This window comes from Myotis nattereri (assembly GCF_964212035.1).
Source record: "Myotis nattereri genome assembly, chromosome: 8".
In the NCBI taxonomy this organism is placed as follows: Eukaryota; Metazoa; Chordata; class Mammalia; order Chiroptera; family Vespertilionidae; genus Myotis; species Myotis nattereri.
The window spans coordinates 60,298,766-60,322,431 of record NC_138083.1 but is presented as its reverse complement, the minus strand read 5'-3'; the positions used below and the strand labels follow the sequence as shown (position 1 = coordinate 60,322,431).

At 36.1% G+C, this 23,666-nt stretch overlaps 1 protein-coding gene across 1 annotated transcript in view; it reads left to right on the top strand.

Annotated features, from left to right (window-relative positions):
• L3MBTL4 (L3MBTL histone methyl-lysine binding protein 4) overlaps window positions 1-23,666 on the top strand; it is a gene marked incomplete at both ends in the record, with an annotated part of 280,164 nt that overhangs the window by 62,660 nt on the left and 193,838 nt on the right. The window contains 7 exons of the mRNA XM_081096920.1: window positions 865-969; window positions 2,014-2,149; window positions 4,911-5,002; window positions 6,435-6,589; window positions 7,622-7,698; window positions 19,005-19,090; window positions 21,552-21,662. Of these exons, the coding sequence (XP_080953046.1) occupies window positions 865-969; window positions 2,014-2,149; window positions 4,911-5,002; window positions 6,435-6,589; window positions 7,622-7,698; window positions 19,005-19,090; window positions 21,552-21,662 (762 nt within the window). The remainder of the gene's footprint in view (window positions 1-864; window positions 970-2,013; window positions 2,150-4,910; window positions 5,003-6,434; window positions 6,590-7,621; window positions 7,699-19,004; window positions 19,091-21,551; window positions 21,663-23,666) is intronic.

Below are 23,666 nucleotides of genomic sequence, written 5' to 3'. Positions count from 1 at the left end.
AGGTACACAGAAATAAGCACGGCACAGCATTTTTTAGTCTATTTGAAAATTTAAACCATCTTGGCCAGATAAATGATAGGATTAAGTGGAGGGGAGCAAGTTGCTGAATTATAAAACTCAATATGATGAAGATTGCTTTCTTGATAGAAAGACTCATTATAAACAGATAAGCCAGTGAACAGAATAAAAAGGAAAAAAATAGAGACCCAAAAATATGCTTCACAGAGATAACTGTACAGATAAGTGGACTATTCAAAATATTTTGTTCAATACTTTGTTTTCCATATGAAAAAATAGACCCCTACCTCACACCATAGAAAAAGTCAATTCCAATTGCATTGTACATTTAAATATGAAGAACACAACTTTAAAAGAGCACTAGGAGGATATCTGTGTAAGGTCAGGGTTGCTGGGGATTTCATAGGCTAACTGTACAACCTGTATAGGAAATAATTGATATATTTTAATACATTAAAATTTTAAAAAATTCTCCACAACAGAGTCATCATAAACAAAGTGAAGAGCCAAGTCACAAACTGCAAATAGGTTATATTATAATCAGCAAAGGATTGTTTCCAGAGTACAGGAAGAGCTCCTTCAAATCATTAACGAAAAATGAGCAAAAGGAATAATTGGGGAATTCACAGGGCATAAACTTTGTAGATGAATTATTTCAAAGCACATAATTATGATCAAACTGTCCTTCAGGGTCAAGTATGTAAGAGCATCTTTCTATCTTTAGCTCTAGTACTGAGCTTCCAGATAGTACAGTAAATTCCTGATTGTATGTATAGTCACACCATGTTTTAATATCAAATTGTGAATATATTTCAGTGGCTAATGTTATATCATGAAATCTCACAGGACCAATCCTTTCCAGAATACGAAAATGGTTTTCAGGTTGGAATGAGATTAGAAGGCATTGACCCCCGACATCCATCTGTATTTTGTGTACTTTCTGTAGCTGAGGTAAGAGATGGTGTTATCATCTTGAGCTAAATGCACAGTGAAGTGACAGAAGAGAATTTTCTAGAGAATAATGAATTGGGTATTTTTGTTCTAAACAAGTTCCAGTACATTATGGTTTTATTTTAGTCAATGATGGGTGAAATATGTTTCTTAATGATCTTTTTCCTCTGAAGATTAGTTTTTTTTAGTAAGTTCTTCATCCTTAGCAGGTAGTCTTGATTTAATTGGTAAATAGCTTTCACCTGAGGTTGATAACAATCAGTGAATCCCACAATGTTGCTTTCATCCATTAGAGGAGACAAAATTATTAAAGTTTTAGCTAAACTAATGACAAATGCATATGAAAAATATCCATGCATATGAATTATGTATTTCCCATAAATATATGCATTTTGTGAAAATTATATAAAGAGCCATTGATGAAAGTAAATGGCTTATAAAATGTCATATTTATTAAATATTTTATATTACTAAGTTGACAAAAGAGCTGTATATTTTTAATAGCATCAAATATAGAAAACTCTGTTCACTTAATTTACTGATTAATTATAACTATTAAACTTATACAGCATGTCTAGAGAATGTATTTCTCAGACTGTTTTATTATTTCCTTTATTGAGTATGCCGGATTTATATGTTAGAGTTTAAATAAGGCCACATCCATTTGGCTTTTGCTTTGTACGTTAGCTTACTCTGTCTTGGGATATGACTCTAAGCCAGACAGTAGGAGATGGGGTTTCTGAAAGGAATATTTGACAGGTATTGAGTTAATAAATAAACTCATTGAATAGATGTGTAAATTGATCTCATATTTCTAGATTGAAAATTTTTTGCAGAAAAAAATTTTAGGTACTTGAAAGACAAGTGCATTTTGTCTTATTTAGATGTTGTCTATAAATTTGTTCTATAATACAAACACATTTAGATGGAGGGATTGGGTCGCATATGTTGATAGCAATGATAGAATATATGAATATTTTGTTAATGTTTTGTATACTTCAAATACATAACACAATGAATGATTGCAAACATTCCATTTTGCAGGTGTGTGGTTACCGTCTAAGGCTTCATTTTGATGGTTATTTAAGCTGCTACGATTTTTGGACCAATGCTGGTTCCCCTGACATTCATCCAATAGGGTGGTGTGGAAAGACCAAACACGAATTGCATATCCCTAAGGGTAAGCAAGGATGGAAAGAGAGTGAGTGGTTATTTCAGCTTTATTTTAACAACATTTCATGAAAGAATAATGAGATCCTGGTGTGATTTGGTTTTTGAAATGAAAGTTTGGTCATCAAAAAGGAATAATTCTGTAAGGATATGATTCTTAGAAATAAATGTCTTTTTAATAAAAGCATCAATGACTGCCTGAGTCAGAGATTCTGATAAAACAAGTAGGTAACAGAATTAAAATCTTATGATAGCATTTAATTTTAAATAAAGTTTATTAAACTTTATGAGGAATAAAGAAACTAATGCTTAAATTGTGATTAAAATGAAATATCTAAAATAATGAAATCTCAGTCAATGATATTGTGCAGTGAGAAACTTGATTCACTGACACTGTTTCCAACAGAAATCACAGGAAAACAGGGAAATATGAAAGAGAAAATATTTCACTGGTCCAAAAATATTTATTGAACCTGTTTTCTTTGGGCCAATAACCTGATTTTGTTGTTGTTTTATACCAAAAGATAAAGCCTGGCAAATGTGACTGAAGCCATTTTTATTTGCTATGTGCTAGTGAGGTGAGGATTTGACCAGTTGAAATGCCAATGGGCTCATTTCGTTGCATACAAATCTACTCTAATAAAAGAGAAAGATGCAAATTGACCGTACCTTCATGACACCTACCACCCAATCAGGAGTGGGTATGCAAATTAACCCAACAAAGATGGCGGGTTAATTTGCATACTCAGGCACCAAGATCAGCCGGGGGAGGGGCAGGAGGCTTGTGTCATCGCCATGGTGACGACACAGGCATTTCCAACCGTCCCAGCCGCTCTGGGCTTCTGGGCAGCGTCGGAAGGTGAAAGGCAGCTCTGGGCCAGAGCCAAGCCAGAAAGGCGGCTCTGGCCAGAGTGAAGGCAGTGCCGGCAGCCAGGGGAAGGAAGACCCATTCTTGCACGAATCTTCGTGCATCGGGCCTCTAGTTTCTGTATAAAGTCTTCTTTGATATTAGATCAGCCGTGGGCAAGCTACGGCCCGCGGGCTGGATCCGGCCCGTTTGAAATGAATAAAACTAAAAAAAAAAAAGACTGTACCCTTTTATGTAATGATGTTTACTTTGAATTTATATTAGTTCACACAAACACTCCATCCATGCTTTTGTTCCGGCCCTCCAGTCCAGTTTAAGAACCCATTGTGGACCTCGAGTCAAAAAGTTTGCCCACCCCTGTATTAGATGATTTGATGACCCTGGAAACTTCTGGAGTTAGTATATAGTCATTTTATTCTTAGTAACCAACTCAGGGTCCCCTCTGGCATCTGTCCCTGAGACTAAAGCAGAATCCCTTAAGATTGCTGGATTTCGCGGAAGCTGATAACAGGCCGTAGGTTCATTCATTTGGTACATATTGATGGAGCCCTTACTCTGTGCAGGCACTGGGGATATAGCACTGAATAAGATAAACAGTCTCTGCCTTCATGGGGTTTTCATTCTAGAAGGGAAGTATAATATAAACAAAGACAAAGATTCAGTATCAGGCAGTGAAGGGGTGGGAGGTCAGAGAGCATCACAGGGACACTCTGACTTAGTGTGATGAGGAAACGCCTGAGAAAGTAGCGTCTGACAGATACGTGGGTGAAAGGAGAGAGAAAGCAATGTGGCTGCGTGGATAAGAGCAGTTGTTGGAGACAAAAGCAAGAGTAAACGTCCTGGGGTCAGTGTGCTTGAGGAATCACAAGGAGATGAATGTGGCTAGAACAGAGCAGCGAAGGTGGGAAACCAGGAGAAATGGAGATGCAGCCTGGCTTTGAAAGGTTTGACTTTTATTCTGAGTATAATACTGATCTAGAACCCGTTTTCTTTGGGCCAGCACCCTGTGAACCACTTTAGGGCACATGGATGGGAGGAGGATGCATTTTTTTAGGGGAACCTATAAAGCTATGGATCAGAAAGCTGGATGGTCTTTGGATTGTGAAGGTATTTCTGTAATTTACACCAAGTGTCTGGCACCTGGATTATTGCACCACCAGGACATCTGGTGGCCTCGATGATATGGCTTCTTCTGGAGTGATGAGGAAAACCTAGAGAAGTAGGAAAACCCTCTTTTAGTTACCAGATATAGGAGATATAGAACGTATATTTTCTAATTCCCAGGGCTGGCTAATTATAGTTTCATGAAAGTGGGGTTTTGTCATTTTAATATTTTGTAAATCATAGTCTTTAGTATTTTTTAATACTAAAAATATGTGCAGATAATAATATGTCTCCTTCCTTTGCCCATTTTGGAAAGTCCTAATGGGATATGAGACATCCGCCAAGCAACCAGGGTACCAATTCCATATCTTAATGAATTTTAAAAATTTGTAGATGGGAAATCAAACTCAACAGTTTTGAAGTTTATACATGAAAAACATTGAAAGATCCCTTACCACCACCACACTCTCCCCGCCCCCACCCCCCCGTCCCAGGGGAGGTGAGGGCATGTGCTGGGGAGCGGGAAAGGCCGGGGAGAGGTCAATGGGGGGAAAAAGAGACATATGTAATACTTTAAACAATAAAGAATTTAAATTAAAGGAAAAGAGTTGTAGAAATAACAAAGAAACAAAACAAAAATAACCAACAACATTGAAAAAAACCTAGAGATTTTAATTTAAATCTTTCGTGTTCTGCTAAAGGACATTTAATTTCTGGAAGAAGACTGAATAAGAATTATATATTTAGCATGCACATGGTTACATTTGTGGGTATCTTGAATAATCTATATTTTCTTTAGGTTATAGAAAAGATAAATTTGTTTGGATGAATTATTTGAAGGCCTGCAAATACCAAAATGCTCCCAAGAAATTATTCAGAAACAGAAGTTCTGTAAGTATTTTCTCCCTCAGTATAAATTAGATTTTTCTTTGAGCTTAAATTTTTAAATATCCACTATATATTATGTTGTACTTTAATTTTTAAAGAATTCCTAGCTTCCTGTTGACCTTTTTTCACTTAATATGTCAGTTTCTTATCGGCATATCTTTTTATTCCCTTTAAACATATAATTAAATACTTTGATTAGATGGACAGTTGAAAACTTTATATTTAAAGCCTTCTAAAATTTAAAATGCCTTTCATAAATGTTTTTTTTTTCCTGTGCTTTTTGTGAGTTAATCATTTAAAGTTAATTTTGGTGTTTTGAGACCAGTAAACGCCCCAGAGAGACTTTGAATGTACCCATCCTCCTTGGATTTTTGTGTAATGACAATGAGGGTAACATTTTATACAGATTCAAGAAGTGTATGAGAATTTGAGTAGAGTATACTCATACCACCTATGTCCCCAGCAACCTACCAAGTCTTAAGGAGAGAATGAGGATAAGTCACAGCCCTACCTCCTCTGAGCCCATGGGCCCAGCAGTGAGGCCACACATCAGGGAAAGGGGTGGGGAGCCTAGAGTCTTGCACCTGTGGGCCGAGTCCCTGTGTAGGACACCTACCAGCTTTACCAAGCTTCCGTGTCCTGATGTTGAAATCAGTGTTATGCAGTTTCTCTATATGGTTCATAGAATGTATCAGGGAAAGAAATGTGAAATTGCTTTGAAAAATGTAAGGTGCTTAAGGAAAACAAAACTCAGGGTCAGTATATATAGTAAAGAAGTAGGAAAACCCTCTTCTAGTCACCAGATATAGGAGATATAGAACATATACTTTCTAATTCTCAGGGCTGGCTAATTATAGTTTTATGAAAGTGGGGTTTTGTCATTTTAATATTTTGTAAATCATAGTCTTTAGTATTTTTTAATACTAAAAATATGTTCAGGTAATAAAGAGCATTTGGATATTTCAACTATAATTTTATTTGTGGGTTACTACATGTATTCCTTAAATATTGAAAAGCCACTAATTTCAGATCTGATCAAAGTAAATAATTTTGGTGCTAAAGAGTGGTATTTGGAAACAAAGCCTCTGGGGAGCCGAGGAAATTATTTAATACTACTGTACTCAGTAAACATCATATTTTAAAATTCATACAAATTACTGTAAGAATTGAAGAAGAAGGAAGATGACCCTGATAAGGGAAATAAGCCTATCTGGACAAAGAAAGGAACAGCACAATGTAAAAGCTAATCTTTCGATCTTTGTTCTGAATATAAGCTTCCTAACAGTTTGTTGGGTTATTTTTACTGGCATTTGCTGGCTTTATTCAGAAGGGGAAGTGTTGAGACCCTGTAGACTTTTCTGATGCTAATCATCATAGAAGTTCTGACCATGCTCTGTCCTGTTTGGTGTCCTGTTTCTTTCTGGCGCTGTGTTAGAACGGGCCAATGCCTAAAGAATTTCAGGTGGGAATGAAGCTGGAGGCTGTCGACAGGAAGAACCCTTCACTGGTGTGTGTGGCAACCATAGCAGATATTGTTGAAGACCGCTTGCTAGTGCATTTTGACAATTGGGATAATATTTACGACTACTGGTGAGACACCATTGTGTGTTTTATTTTTGTGTGTTTGTGTTTTGTGTTAAGAATTTCTTTTCATTCCAGTATTGTCGCTCTTCTTACTGTTTTTGATGTTATGAACAACAGGAATTCACTACCACACAAATTGTTGAATTTGAGCCCGAGAAACATTTCCTTCATTCCACGAGAGGTTGCCTAATGAGGCCCCATCCAAAATAATATGACCAGTTCAGGGCACTTCGCTGTATTTTGTCTAGTTTGTAAGGGAAGCATTTTCATGAAGAGGAAGATAAGAATTTGCAATATTTTTTCCTGGAAAATGTTGAACTCTCCCTGTCGTATTTTTCAAAGGAATGATTCAGGGAAGATGGAGTGAATTATTTGAAAGCCTGTGGGAGCAGAGAAGATGCTACAGTGCCATTAAACAAACATTGCATGAGTTAGAAGGGTTTTCCAGGCAAAAACCTGATGTATGGAAAAGGGCATGGCAAAATAATTTTAGTAGCATTTCTTCATAGAATGTGCTGAATAACCAACAAGTCCCTGCCTCAGAAGGATACCTTGATTCCTTCCTTGAACTAAGAAGCAGAGTAATGATCAATTGCTGTCTGTGTCTTAGGGAGTGGAGTCTGAATTCTTGGAAAAGGAGACAAAAGAAATGTGTAGTCATGTGGAATCTGATTGGGCTGTCCATAAATTTGGACTGGCCTATTAATATTTTTCCTTGCTGCTAGCAAGAAGGGGTAGAAGAGGTTTATTAAAATGTCCATTCTTTGGGGGTGTTACTGGAAGTTCATGTTTTAGTCAAATACTTTTTATTTTATACTTTTAAATTTCAAGAAGGTTATGTAAAAGAGAAGTTGGGTCACTCAGCTTGCAAAATATAGTACTAAAATTACTTCTAATTCTCTTTAGCTATAAACTAATGATTTAGCTATGAAATAATATTTTCCATGATATCTCTCCATATCCAGAATGTTCATTACTCTTGGATTATTTGTCTGGCCTTGAATAATATGGGGCCTAAATAGAATCCTGTTTTTGCAGGTGTGATGTAAATAGTCCCTATGTCCAGCCTGTTGGTTGGTGTCAGGAGAATGGAAGAACTCTGATAGCACCCCAAGGTGAGTGGACATGCTGGGTGTTCTTTTAAGTCATTCTGTGTGAGTGGTAATGGTCATTCTTATTTTCATTTATATAAACCACATTTAAATAAAAAGTGTATGATGAAAATACTGTGCAAGGTTCTGTTGGCCACCAAGTAACCCGAATATCTAAAATCTGCACATCCTTCCCCATAATGAAAATAGACTGTTTTGTAAAGGTGAATTAGACATTAAAAAAATTGCTAAATGTTTTTATCCAACAAAATGAGTGCTATTACTATAGATCAACATTTAAAACAAGCTATTTCTAGCTACATAATTTATCTCATAATTTATGTTAATTCATTAATTGAGCCTCAGATTATTAAATATACTTAACTTTGGAGTTGAATGTAAGAAATCTAAGAAGTGAGAATTAATAATGACTTGCCAGATCCCTTTACCAAGCCAACTTAATGACAGCTAAATACTGAAGTAAGGACTCTCTAGTTATTATATTTTTTTTCTCATTACAGGAATATTAAGAAACATTCCTTAGAGATTTGCTGTTTCAATTCCACCATTTTTTATTAAATTTATAAGGGTGATATTGGCTAATAAAATTATATAGGTTTCAAATGTGCAGTTCTAAGGTACATCATCTGTATATTGCATCATGTTCACCACCCAAAGTCAAGTCTCCTTCCATTACTATATATTTGACTCATTTACCTTTTTTTAAGAAAATATATTTTATTGATTTTTTACAGAGAGGAAGGGAGAGGGATAGAGAGTTAGAAACATCAATCAGAGAGAAACATTGATCAGCTGCTTCCTGCACACTCCCTACTGGGAATGTGCCCACAACCAAGGTACATGCCCTTGACCGGAATCAAACCTGGGACCCTTTAGTCCGCAGGCTGATGCTCTATCCACTGAGCCAAACCAGTTAGGGCGACTCATTTACCTTTTACTACCCACGCTTTCCTCTGGGAGCCACCACACTGCTGTCTATGTCCATGTGTTTCTATTTGTCTTTTTGTCCTGCTCATTCATCTGTTGCTTTCAGGTTTATATTCAACATCTTAGTGAAATCATATGACTTCTAACCCCTGTCTGACCTACTTTGCTCAGGATGATATTTCAAAGATGCATCTGTGTGTTTAATTTTAAAATGAATTAGATGTAGTGGTTGTGTAATCTTAACATTTTTAAAACAAGTGTTCTAGGAGAAATCTGTTTTATTTCAATAAAAAATATAGAGTAAGGAATGTGTCAGAATGGAGCAGATGCTTACCTTTTAATTTGAATGATTCTGGATCTTGCTGTTTTTAAATCTACCCCCTCCCCCTTAGTTATAGGAAAATACTAGGATTTCTCAACAATTTTTTTTTAATTCAGTGAAAAGAGTTCAAGAATTAAAGACAATCAACAAGCCAAACAAAAACCACACCCTATTAAAAATATTAAATTAGTCTTTAAAGGTTTTATAAGATAATATATAGTATCTTCTCAAACTCTGATTTTGATGCACAGATAGCTTTAGAGTTGCTTGTCCTATTTTTCTGTAAAACTGGCCAAGGCTAGCTTTAGACAGTGTTCTTTAAGATCAAGTGAACTGTTGGTCAGATCTCAGAATGGTGGTTGGAGTTGGCATGCCTGCAGATGGAGCACACACCCTTCCATTTTCCTCCAGAGAAATCACTTCCATGCTGCTTGCTACCTGCTCACACTAGACTGTACGATGGACTCAGTGTTGAAGTCCATAACCCATCTCTTGGTGCTGTGTGAGTCTAGGAATAGTCTGTGCAGCACATTAAGGATTAAAGGTCCAGATCACTCCATTGTTAACATGAACCAAGGACTGAGAGAAACCCATCTGCCACATCCCAGGTGAGGCCCAGGCTTAAGGCCCTGATTGGATGTAAATAGGAGACTATTTCCTTCCTAAAGTCAATAAAATAACAGCAGAACTCAATCCAGGCTTGTAGTTTTTACTGTAGAATTAATTGTTTATTTAAATATTGTCACCATCTGAAATCTGAGTGATGGTTGAAACCACAGACTAATTTAGTAATGCACATTTTTCAATTGAGGAGCAAATTACCTTCTCTAAGAGTTCTTAAAATTCTTAGGATATTTTATCTGACATATAATGTTTAAATTAGAATCTCACAGTTAAGCTGCCTCTAAACCTTACACACTTTTCAGTATTCTTTTTACTAATTAGAGTATTTTTATACATTTGAGTAAAATTTCCTGTGTGGACATGTCTTCATTTCTCTTGGGAATAAACCTAGGAGTGGAATTGCTGGGTCATATGATAAGTCTGTGTTTACTATATTGAGGAGCTAACACACTGTTTTCCAAAGTACTTGTGTCATTTTACAGTCCCACTAGCAATGTATAACAGCTTTTATTTCTTAAAATATTTGTCAATACTTGTTATTTTCTGTTTTCTTGATTAAAACCATCCTACTGGTTGTGAAATAGTATATCTCTCTGCTTTTGACTTACTTTTTTCTAATGACCAGTGATGTTGAATATCTTTTCATGTGGTTATTGGCCATTTGTACATCTTCTTTATCTGCTTAAATATTTGCCCATTTTTAAAATTGGGTGCTGTATTTTTTTTTGTTTATTATTTAAGTTTTATATTCCTTTACTATTCTTAATTATTATTGTAGGAATTTTTTTGTATTCTGATTATTAAACCCATATTGTATAAATGATTTTCAAATGTTTTCTATGTAGATTGTCTTCTTTACATGTTTTAATTTTTATGTTTTAAATAATTTTTTATTTTTCAATTACAGTTAACATAAATATTATATTAGCTTCAGATGTCCAACATAGCGATCAGACATTTATATAACAAGGGACCACCCTGATAAATCTACTACCCATCTGATACCATACATAGTTATTATAATACTAGAGGCCCGGTGCACAAAAATTTGTGCACTGGGGGGGGGGGTCCCCTCAGCCCGGCCTGTGCCCTCTCGCAGTCTGGGACTCCCCGGGAGATAATGACCTGCTGGCTTAGGACTGCTCCTGGGTGGCAGAGGGCAGGCCTAATCCCTAGGTGCAGCCCCTGATCGGGCTCAGAGCAGGGAAAATTGGGGAGTTGGGCGCCACCCTCTGTCATGCACAGAGCAGGGCGGATTGGGAGGTTGCGATGACACCCTCAGTCAAGCTCAGGGTAGGGCCGATTGGAGGGTTGGGGCACCACCCCCTGTCACACTCAAGGCAGGGTCGATGGGGAGGTTGCGGCGCCACGCCCTGTCACGCACAGAGCAGGGCCCATCAGGGGGTTGGAGAGCTCCCCCCTGTCACTCAAAGAGTAGGGCTGATAGGGGAGTTGGGGCACCGCCCCCTGTCACACACAGAGCAGGGCGGATCAGGGGGTTGGGGCGCCGCCACTGTCACAGTCAGGGCAGGGCCGATGGGGTGGGGGGGTTGGGGTGCCACACCCTGTCACACACAGAGCCGCAGGGCGATCAGGGGGTTGGGGAGCTACCCCCTATCAGGCACAGAGCAGGGCCAATCAGTGGGTTGGGGCGCCTTCCGGTCACAAACAGAGCAGGGTGGATAGGGAGGTTGTGGCCCCGTCCTCTGTCACACACAGAGCCGCAGGGCGATCACGGGGTTTGGGTGCTGCCCCCTGTCACACTGATCCCGGTGCCGGGAGGCCTTGCGGCTCCGCTGATCCCGGTGCTGGGAGGCATATTACCCTTTTACTATATAGAATAGAGGCCTGGTGCATGGTTGGGGGCTGGCTGGTTTTCCCTGAAGGGTGTCCTGTATCAGGGTGGGGGTCCCCACTGGGGTGCCTGGCCAGCCTGGGTGAGGGGATGATGGCTGTTTGCAGCTGGTCACATACCCTTCAGGGTGGGAGTCCCCACTGGGGTGCCTGGCCAGTCTGGGTGAGGGGCTGAGGGCTGTTTTCAGGCTGGCGGGTGACGGAAGCTCCCAACTGCTCCTTTTTTTCTTTTTCTTTTTATTCTGGGCCAGCTTTAGCTCTGAGGCTCCAGCTCTGAGGCCTCAGCTGCTGAAAACAGGTATCTGGTTTGTTTCGGTTCTATAATCGAAACTCTGTATCAACTCCAGCTCTGAGATCCCGGCCGGCTGAAAGCTGGTTTCTGGGGTTTTGTTTAGCCTCTATATTTGTTACTATGCTTCTTAAACTGCAAGCTCAGAGGCCTGCAGCGGCGGGGAATGTTGCAGTCCTCCATCACTGAAGCAAGCAAGCCTCATGTTCAGTTTAAGCTGCCTGGCTGCCGGCCGCCATCTTGGCTGGCAGTTAATTTGCATATCTCGCTGATTAGCCAATGGGAAGGGTAGTGGTCGTACGCCAATTACCATGTTTCTCTTTTATTAGATAGGATCATTAACCATATTTCCTATGCTATGCCTTACATTCTCCTGACTGTTTTTATAACTAATTTGCACATCTTAATCCCTTCTCCTTTTGCACCCATCCTCTTAAACCCCCTCCCATCTAGCAGTGATCATAATTGTTCTCTGTATTGATGAATTTGTTTCTGTTTTTTAAATGTTCATTTATTTTGTTTTTTAGATTCTACATATAAGTGAAATCACATGGCACTTATCTTTCTTTCTCTGACCCATTTCACTTAGCATAATACCATCTAGGTCCATCCAAGTTGTTGCAGATGGCAAGAGTTCATTATTTTTATGGATGAGTAATACTCCATTGTATATATGTGCCACATCTTTTTTATCCATTTGTTTATTTATGCTTTTTATGAGATTGAGGAAATTCCCTTCTATTCCTAGTTTGTTTTATCATCAAGGTATGGTTCTTTATTCTGTAAATATTGTGTTAATATGTTGATTGCTTTTTGTATACCGAACCAATCTTGTATTCCTGGGGGAAAATCTCGCGCGTGTGTGTGTGTGTGTGTCACACAAATATTTCCAACATGTTGTTGAACTTGGCTTGCTAATATTTTGTTGAGCAATTTTGTGTCTATATTTATAATGTCATTCACTTTTGAAAAATGTTTATATCCTAATAGAGTATCTAAAGCTGCTGTTAGTGCTAAGGAAAAACAGTATGAACATCATTTCAAAATTTTAGTTAGCTAAAATGTTCACAGTATGATTACTTGTCTTAATGAGGGATTTAACTCTGTCATAAGGGGTTTCCTCTTATGGCGTTGAGAGGGTTGACCCTTCCTGGTAGCCTTCTTTGAACCCCAGGACACTTCCCATTTGATAGGTGATATGTAAAATGAAAATACAAGTAGATTAACCACTTAATTGAGGTGTGAACAAGAGAGTGGAGTGCAAAGAAAATATACACAAAGAAAATGTGAGTAAAAATTTGGTTAAAGCAAAGTTTAGCAATAAACAAAATTGCTTAAAACTTGTGATGAGTTATGATTATTCTGGCCTATATGAGTGCACCAAAGATGATAGGTCCCTATTAACTGCAAAACAAAGGAAAGATGTGAATGAAATCATAGATAGTAGAAAGGTCCATGAGGCAGATTAATAGAATGCTGTGTACACAGGTAGTTCACAAACAGGAATTTAAACATGAGATTTTAAAAGGAAAACCAACCAGCTCTCTCTGTATATCTGTATCTATATCTATATGCCTGTATCTATATATCTCTATCTCTATCTCTATCTCTATCTCTATCTCTATCTCTGTATCTATATATCTATATCTATATCCACATATATATCTATAATCTATATATAGATCTGTGTCTGTGTCTATGTCTATATGTTTACATGTTTATATGTTTATATATATTTATAGTTTATATGTAGTAAAAATGAAAAGAAATTAATATCTGTTTCTGTTAATTACTTGGCTCCAAAATTTGTTAGCCATAGTTATTTTACTTAAAGTGAATTTATATTTTAAGCTGGGGTTTTGTTTAGCCTCTATATTTGCAGCTGGTCACACATCCTGACCCACAGACCCCATATTTATGCATATAGATTTTTGCATTACATCTTATTTTATGGTTTTATTGTCAGAAAAAATGTATTTACTATATCATAATATGTGTATGTGTGTGTGTGTGTGTGTGTGTGTGTAATTGCACTCCTGAGAGCAATTAAGTCTCCTGAAAGTGGAACAGCATGTTAAATCTGTACATGTGCCTCTGGTGCATACTCAGATTCTCATAGACGCCAGTAAAAGAGCCTCTTCAAAGATAAAGAGGGGAAAAAAAAGGCCAGTTCTTAAAACATGTAAATTATAAAATGTAAAGGTACTTTTCACTGATATAAATTTAATCCAAGCTGTTACATATTTTATTCAGTATATTTCTGGAGAGGACTAACAAATATGGCTGGGGCTTCTGCTCCTTCAGAATCAATCTACTGGAATTTTAGCTGAAGTTACAAAAGGAACCTTTGTGTACAAGTGTTTGCGTGAACGTGTTTTCAGTTCTCTAGGGTAGAAACGTAGGAGCAGTATTTTAGACTCTACCACAGGAAGTGCCCCATTTTACATTCCCACCAGCAGTTGTGAGGGTTCCATTTTCTCTATATCCTTCCTAACACTTGTTTGTGCTTTTGTTTATAGCCATCATATTTAGTGTATTTTGAACTTTTGTTTTGAACCTCATTTTTCTTAAATGTCCTATATGACTTCACATATTTAACTGTTTATGGCAACTTTGTGAATTTTTGTCAATTATTTCAATTTCCTAGTTGAAGAACTGAGGTCCAGAGAGATCAGGTAGCTGGCCCAGACCTCTCATGTGGTGTGTTGGGGACTAGTAGCAGGCCCTGTTAGTGGACTTCAGGAACTCTTTGCCGTTTCCTCCTCATCATGTTGCTTTAAGTCCTGTTTCTGCCTGTGATGGAAGGAAACTTTTAGTAGAGGGCTGGGAACACAGGAGAGGGAGAAGTAAATTTCAACTTCATATGTGGACATCTTGGTATTTGAAGCAGTGTTTGCAATAGTCTTTGAAGGATCTGCAAAATTTTAACTGCGATGTGGGGTCGAAGAGGATATTAGGTAGAAGGGACAGAATACACAAAAGCAAGATGACAGTATACACAAAACCAAAATGGGTTTCACTTTTGTTTTGGAGCATTGATAAGGAATTAGTAGGAAAAGAATTTTATGAAAGATCTTTAAAAGTGAGAATGAGGAGTGATAGTGAAATCTCTGCTGCAACCATGGTTAGGGAGCATTTATTTGGCAGTAGTAGGCCAGATGAGAAAGGGGAGTAACAGACCATTAAAGAGATTCATGGCATGTGAAAATAGGGGTATAGACCTTCACCAGGGTTGTGGGAATGGGGTTAAGAAGAGGTAGACTACTTGGATTGCTACTTACTTGATTTGGCAAGTGACTGAATAAGAAGACATGAATAAGCTCGTTAATCAGAATTTCTTACAGTCTACAGGGCTCTGCAAGTTGATGGGCCAGGGAATAATTTAGTTCTTGACCTTATAAGACTCTTTTCTTGTAAATACCATGTTCTACAGTAAATGCATTTTAATGTGATAACAAAAAGCCACTCCAAGTGAGAAAACAAATTAAACTTGCATATTTTGCTAAGTGTGAGACAGTTTTTATAGCCATTTGATACAATGTGCAATATTGTTTTATGTTATGTGTCTGTGCCTCAGGTAGACATTCTACTACCATAGTCCCCATAGGATATTACTGTGATTCCATCAGTGAGTGATCCTGCCGCTGCAGCATAAGATATCATTATTCGTTCTCTTGTTTAACTTGATTGCAAATCATATCACTGTTTCCCCGAGGCATCTCACACAGAGTGAATTCCCAACACTTTTTATAGTCACAGTGTAAAAGGATAGCATTCTCTTTTGCTATAAAGAGTGTTCAATCAACTAAATTCTACTCTTTGTGAACTAAATTTTGTTTTACCATTGAATTCTTATACATAAAGAATGAAGCAGTGCACATCTTATAGTTAAACTTCTTTAAAATAGAAATTAATTGTGTATTTTTCTTATTATAAAACTATAGGAAATGTATAAAATATGAAATGTTATAATGAATAAATTAAAATATAATCCCACCATTAGAGTTTACCATTATTATTTTCATTTATTTTTCAATATTTTTGTCTCTTTACTTATCTTTATGTTTAAAAATTATAATTGTTATCTTAGTGTTCATACTGCTTTGATAACCCTTTCCCCCATTTCATTTGAAAATATAATTTTCTTTAAATAGTCTTTGTGGACCTAGTTACCAATGACTGTGTACTTCTTTATATTATGAAGACAACACAGTTTATTTAGGGTTTTCCTTTGTATTTAACATTACCATTTTTCCAGTTTTTAAATAATGTTGGAAGACATCCTTTTAAAGAAATGGTTACATATATTTGCTATTTCTTTATGGATATATGTGGAATTATTGGATTAGAGAGTATAGAAAAAAATTTAAGCATTTGATAAATATTTCCATATTACCCTCCATAAAGTTTATTTCTTCTAACAACAATGTTAAAAGTTTAAAAGTAAAAGATAAAAATTAAAAGAATACCAGATATCTCAAATTATTGGTAAAATTTTCTATGAATATTGTGTTACATGGACTGTATTTATTTTGCTTACATTTTATCCACAAGTCCTAGTATATAAAACTATATAATAAATCCCATTTCTTTTTAAAAATATTTCAAATAAAATACTTTATATATACAGATTGAATTAGTAATCAAAAATCTTCCAACAAATAAAATCCTTGGACCTGGTGAATTATTTCAAATATTAATTACCATGAGCTAATGAGTATATCAAATTGCTCCAAAATTTTAGTGCCTGAACACATTAAGAATCAATTTCTTGCTCCTGTAGTAGGGCAGTCATGGTCGATAAGGGTTGGTTCTGCTCTATGCAATTATTCTGGGACTGGGTCTCTTCCAGGTCCTTGTGACTCTTTCAATGAAGTCTGAGGCTGGGAAAAGAGCTGCTGATGGCACAGGAGAGGGCTTTAGGAGCCAAACTTGAAGTGGCTTATTACATCGTTTCTACTTATTCCTTTCATGGAATAAGAGTCCAGGAAATGTAGCTGCTCAGTTATTTTCCCAAGAGAAAAAGGAAAACGTTTGAACCATTAGACATTGTATGCTATACATATTTTGCTAATTCCTATACAATTGCATGTACATGCACACATACACATTCATACATCCATATGTTCATGTCCTTTTAAAATCTGTTTGTGCTATAAAAATGGGATTATATTTATACATATTTTTCTATCTCATTTTATCTTGCTCAACTATGTCTTATAATAAATCTCTTTTAACTCATTTAATATAGTTCTAATTCTTTTTTTATAAAGGCTATACAATATTCCATGATGTTTTGTGTCAAAATTAATTCAGCATTTTCTCTATTGATAAAAAATTACTTAAAAATGCCTGTATTGATATTTCTGTGGAATTTAGAATGTAACAGAGGTATATGCTTATTTCTACATTTTTAAATTGTAATTCTACTAATCAGACTTGTTGTGAATGAGTGTGAAATGCAAGTTTATTTCCACAGAATAAAGCTATAATAATTAATACTTTGGGAACTAATGAAACATATTTTGTAGTAACAACAGCAATTGGTTTCTAGAATCATAAATTGGCTGGACTTGCTTATCAAATATTCTAGATGTTTGATGAGCAAACAGAAATATTTTAGTGAATTAATGTTTTGACAATTTAACTTTACTTCATAATTATCTTACAAAGCTAAAATTACATTAGCAAAATTTATAGTATAACTATTTTATTTAATTATAACATTAACCATTAAGGTTTTTTAGGAACACAAATAATTACTATATTTCAAATGGCATTGTGCAATTTCCTATAAATTCTGTTGACATAAGCAATGTAGGAATTCAAAGAAAATTATAAATTACTAATTAATTAATTGAACAGATATTAATAAGTGCCTGCTAAGTGTGAGGCACAGCTAGGAGCTGAGGATATAACAAAGAACAAAAAGGACAACATGAGGACCAATTACTCAGTGGAATGTTATGTAGTTAGTGAAATTGAGAGAAAATTAGAAGCAAAATAACCAGTGTGTTTTTCTATAATGTTGGATATTGAGAAAGAGAGAGAGAGAGAGAGAGAGAGAATCCCCCATTGCAAATGCCTGCCAGTTACCAAATGTTGGGTTATATTAGGTAGGTGCCATGCGCTTTTCAAAGGTAATTCTGCTCAGAGCTCAGCCATGTAGACAGGTTGGTTGTGTTTTTTTGTGTGTGATCTCACTAGACATAGAAGAGACTCTGTTTCCTTAGTCTGTTCTGAATATTCTTCATTTTGGCCTTATTTTAAAATAATCAGTTATAAAATGAGCTCTTTGACAAGTGCCTGAGATAATGAGAGTCCGTACTGTAGATCAAAGAGTTCTCCACGTGCTTTCAGACCTGAGTGATGACCAAGTAACAAATCTGGCATCCTGTTGTAAATATAATTAGTTTTCAGAAGGTTAAAGAAAAATAAGTATTTTGTGAAAGTTTGTCTAGAGGTCTAAAGCTGTATTCAGGGACAATGGTGACTAGTTCATAGTCTTAAGTGTCCCTATTATTTAAAAAAAGAAAAATTATATTACAGTTCAATTTGGCAAGACAAGTATAAAACAGACCTAAGGGAAATAAGAGGAAGGAAAAGGTAAGAATAAAATCAGCAAATGAGATAATTAGAAGAGACAAAAGAAAATAATAGAGCTGATGAATAAATCTAAGTACTTATTTATTAAAAGGAAAAAAAATTACACACAAGTTTGACAGTCCTCTGGCAAATGTAATTAGGAATAAAATAACACAAACATAGAAAAACAAAAAACCCCAATTAGATGGAAAATTTTAAAAACATAGAGGGTTTTATACCATGTTTTACCAATATATATATTTTAAATCAAAGTAATAATAGCAAACCTGGGAAATTATAATTACAAAACCGAATAGATGCAGCATTATTGGAGAGATTCTATTTTAAGTTCATGCTTTGACATCAGACTCTGCTTGTGAGTTTTTTAAAATTTGTGAGGAGGCTATCTGGGTGTGAGCTGGCTCTGCCAAGTACTCATATCCCCATTTGATCTTGGCCAACCTGCTTATCCTTGTTGAGTGAATGAATGAACCAGTAAATGAATGCTCTTGTACTTTAGTGAGTCAAAAAAGCCCTCTCAGAGGTTCTCATAGGTTTACGTTAGGTAATACATGTGATGTTCTTAGCATAGAGGCTAAATTGTGAGCATTCAAATAACAGTATGTGTTATGATTATCAAATGTCTTATAGTATAAGGGAATCAAAATATCAATGAGTAATCTTTAGATATTTATATGTATTTTTCAGGTTATCCTGATCCAGAAAATTTTTCCTGGACAGAATATCTGGAAGCTACTCAAACTAGTGCAGTTCCTGCCAAAGTATTTAAAATGGTAAGTTTGTATCCATATACATTCTCAACTTTAAATAATGTCCATGTTGAGTCATGCCTTTATTTGGCAGTTTTAAGTTATTCTAGTATATCCTTTTTTAAACTCAAGTGTTATTTTCATGACCAATCTGCCTTGCTTTTATTTAAAAATGCAAGGGAGGCGACTCATTTACTGTTGTTCCTGTGCATAAATATAGGTGATAATTCCCCAGCTTGAAAAACACAGGAATCCTACACTAGTGGTATTGAAAGCTCCTCATCAACCTCTGATGAGCAAGTCCTTCATTTCCGGTTCTATAAGTCCACAACTTTCATGTCTTGGCATTGTTTCAATGTCAATGGTGCCTTAGTAAAATAGGAATTGTTTGTAGCCTGAGCATTACAGTTTTATCCATTTTGAGGGAAATAGTGCTTTTAGCATTGGTTAGAATACCAATTATTTAAAGGTCAAATTTGAATTTATTTCAGGATTGACCAAAGTATAAATTACTTTGTAAAAGATAGTGCTTTGATAGTATAGTTAGAAATATTTATGTTATACACCAGTAGTTTTCAAATGTTGTTCTCTTTCAACCCTAATGGTTTGCTGCAGGCTCCCCAACTCGTCTTTAATCAGAATTTTATATAGTGAGTTTCTACATATGATTCCATTTACTGAAAGTTTTCTAGGAATCAAAAAGGGTTTAAAACAAAATGTTGTTTCATATATATACACACACACATACACACACACATATATATTGATTTTAGAGAGGAAGGTAAAGAGAGAGTAAGATAGAAACATGGGGATTGAGCCTGCAACCCGAGCATGTGCCCTTGACTGGAATTGAACCCGGGACCCTTCAGCTCACAGGCTGATGCTCTATCTACTGAGCCAAACTGGCTAAGGTTGTTTTATTTTGTTTTAAATTTTCTTAAAATAGGCTAAATTTGGCGGAAAGAGGTATGATTAAATTAAGAAGGCTAGAAGTTCTGAACTGTTAGAGAGGATTTTAAGAATTCTAAAAATATGCTTAGCAAAAATACGAGTTGCTTTTAGTCTTCCTCTCTCTTGCTTTCTGTCAAAAATTCATTTTAGTTTTCCAAAAGGAAAATTACAAGAAAATAAAATTATGAAAAAAATTAGCTAAGAAGGCAACTTGGGTTATTATGGATTCACCTCAAGCTTTAACATCTGCAGTACAAACAATCCCTGGGTTGTCAGGCCAGTGACCTTGGGGGAAAGAGAACGATTTTCAGGGATCAGAGACTTACTCATAGTCAATATACTCTGTTTACTAGATTTAATAATGCATTTTAGAAAGAAAATATGCTTCCACAAAAGCTGGAGAGAAACAAACCAGATCTTGTGAAAGAATTGACAGTTTATTACTCACAAATTATGAGGATTTTATTTCCTATCACCATTTCTAGGCTTAAGAAGTTCAGTGCACTTTCATTTTCAATGAAGTCAATCGAACACTTTTATGTGTAGTAGCTTTCAAGTGAAACTTTTTGCCAACCTATAAGTACTGTCAGAGTTGTCTTTTGACTTTGATTTTGTTAAATTTCCTCATTTTCAGTGTATGTCCTGGTATATTTTTCTGACTCCATTTTCTTTATTATTGCCTGAGTATTCATCATTATAGACTCCTGATTCCTGGCATTTTAAGTCTTGGAAGAAACTTAAACTAATACAGTTTAATATGCTTATGTTACAGATAAGGTAAAAAATAAAAAGTATAGGTTATATCTTTAAATTACATTGTGGCATGATTTTATAATAGTTTGCCAGTTTGAAATTATGAAGCTTTTATCTAAATATTATTTCAAAATTTAGATTTATAAAAGATTATGGTTATCTTTTCTAATTAAATAATTTTGCCTTCTGGATCATACACTCAAAAAGTGGGCAGTGAGAATAGTCAACAATTTCTTAATTTACAAGGTTAATTTCAGAAGGAAAAAATAAGTAAACCAATAGATAAACTGTAATAAGATCCTTTTAGAACAGTGGTTCTCAAGCTGTGGGTCGCGATCCCTTTGGCAGTCGAACGACCCTTTCACAGGGGTCGCCTAAGACCATCCTGCGTATCAGATATTTACATTACGATTCATAACAGTAGCAACATTACGGTTATGAAGTAGCAACGAAAATAATTTTATGGTTGGGTCACAACATGAGGAACTGTATTTAAAGGGCCAGAAGGTTGAGAACCACTGTTTTACAACCTTGATGTGATCATTAATGAATTATTTGTCTTTTTAGCTGTCTTGAAAATGACCAAAAATCATTTCTCTTCTCACAGGTTTTTATGAAACTGGATAAAATAGCATGCATAAAGTCCTATGTTCCCTTAAAACTAATTCCATCATACTAAAGATCTGAATACAAAACTAGAACAATAATATTTTAGGAAAAATTTAATAGCTTAACTAAATAGTTGAAATTTGCATGACTTATTGCACTTGCAATGTTACAGCGGTCGCCTCATGGTTTTCTGCCAAATATGAAACTTGAAGTTGTGGATAAACGAAACCCCAGGTTAATTCGAGTTGCTACGATTATAGCTGTTGATGACCACAGACTAAAGGTACACATTTTAGATTATTACATTATTACACTGGCATTTCCTCTCATGTGTCCTGGCATGCAGGCTACAGAGGCTCTGATTTCTTAGCACAATAGAAGAATAAAACTTTGGCTGACTTCATTTTTAGTCAAATGGCTTTGGGTAGAGAGATTTCCAGCTGAGGTGTCCTGTGATATGGTAAATCCATAGATCAGACATGACTGACTTTGAGAGGGATTCTAATGCCTTCCTATTTGGATTTGATGTTTAGACTTGCTGAGTTTTCTTTCTTTTTTACGTTTCATAAAATGTGAAATGAATTGCTTCCACCTACCATTAGGTCTGTCAGAATATATCAACCTTGAATGGACATAAATGCCTTAGGGCTTGTGGAATACAAGCAGCTTCTGGTCTCTCGCAGCTCATCTCTAGGAGACCCTGCCTTAAAGTCTTCACGCTCTACCCATCCCTCGTCAGTCCTGCAGTTGGGTAAATGGTTGTCCTGCTCCACAAGGAAGAGGAGAAATGATTGTCTGTGGGAGAGCAATTTTCTTAATAGAACAAACTGCAGAGAATATTTAGCAGTATGGCTTAAACTTCCAAACATCAGTTTTCCCAAAAAGAAAAAGGCAATGAAAATGAGCATCAGGTTTTTTCCGTGAATTCTTGTTTAAGGAGGGTTAAGTTAGTAGATGGGGCTATTGGGAAAGCAACTAATGCTTTTCTTGTCTCCTCTTTGCCTGTACATTCCTCTATTACTTTATTAGTATATTGGTCGTATTTCATAGTTTTCTCTTTTAAAGTTTTAAGTACCTTTCAAATACTATTTTTATCACTGGCACATAATAGATGCTTGATATACTTGTGAATTAGTAAATAAGTGAATGAAGGAGTAAATGACATTGCGTGTATTTTGGTATCCTGCTATTTGATTGCATGAATTGATCATGTTAGTAAAAAAAGTACCCTTCCCTCATTTTTAATTTCTTTCTTAATTACTCTTCCACTGGAAATCTAATTCAACATAGTGTACTGGCAAGTGCCATTGGATAAACTGATCTGGTTTTGAACTCCAGGTCTCACTCTTACTTAACTGTGATATAACTTGGTGGTTACTCAACTTATTTGAATATTCCTTATGTATAAATTGATGAGGTTAATAATGCCTACCTCATAAGCTTGTTGATAAAATTCAGTGAAGTGATGCATGTAAAATACCTGAAACTGTGCCTGACTCTTTAGAGGTACTTCACTGTACCTAGCATAGCAGATCCAGTAAAGACTGACTTAATTCCTTTCTGCGATTCCCCAAATATGTAGTTGCCCTTATATGTTTGATTAATTCTATTTCATCACAGCTTTTTTTTGGAATAACTTCTATTTTTAGGGCAAATGCCCTATGCTACTCTCCCTGGGTGCCTTTATTTTCTGTGTTCCTGAGGAGTCTCATGTAGCTACATGTCATCAGTAGATGGTGAAGGAGAAAAACACACAGTACTTTGTGAACAAGGCATAGAGTTTGGAATTTCCTTGGGGAATGCTAATCTGAGCATGTGATTATGCAGCATGGCAGTGTTTGTTGAGAGTAGAGTCAGCCTGTCCAACAATATTGTGTGACATAGGTACTATTATTATACCCATTTTGTAGATGAGGACAGTGAAGCCCAGAGAAGTTAAGCAGTTGGTCCAAGGTCACAAGCTAGTGTATGGGAGAACAACATTTTAAACCCTAGCTTTCAAACAGAGGTTTTCAATTCTAGAGCTTATAGTCTTCCTGTTCCTTCTGCTCTTATGTTCTAATTTTTATTGTAAATATCTCACTTCAGAGTGAGACAGCAGGTGTCTAGGATAGGGAGTAGAGTTCATTCATAACTGCACCTACCCTGTCTTTTGTGCTGAACTGCATTGCTGATCCTGCCTGGAGGTTTGTGTGTGGTACTGACACTTCCTGGCAGAGTTTAGCAGATCCAGTAAAGATGGCCTTAATTCCTTTCTGCCATTCTCCAAATATGTAGTTGCCCTTAT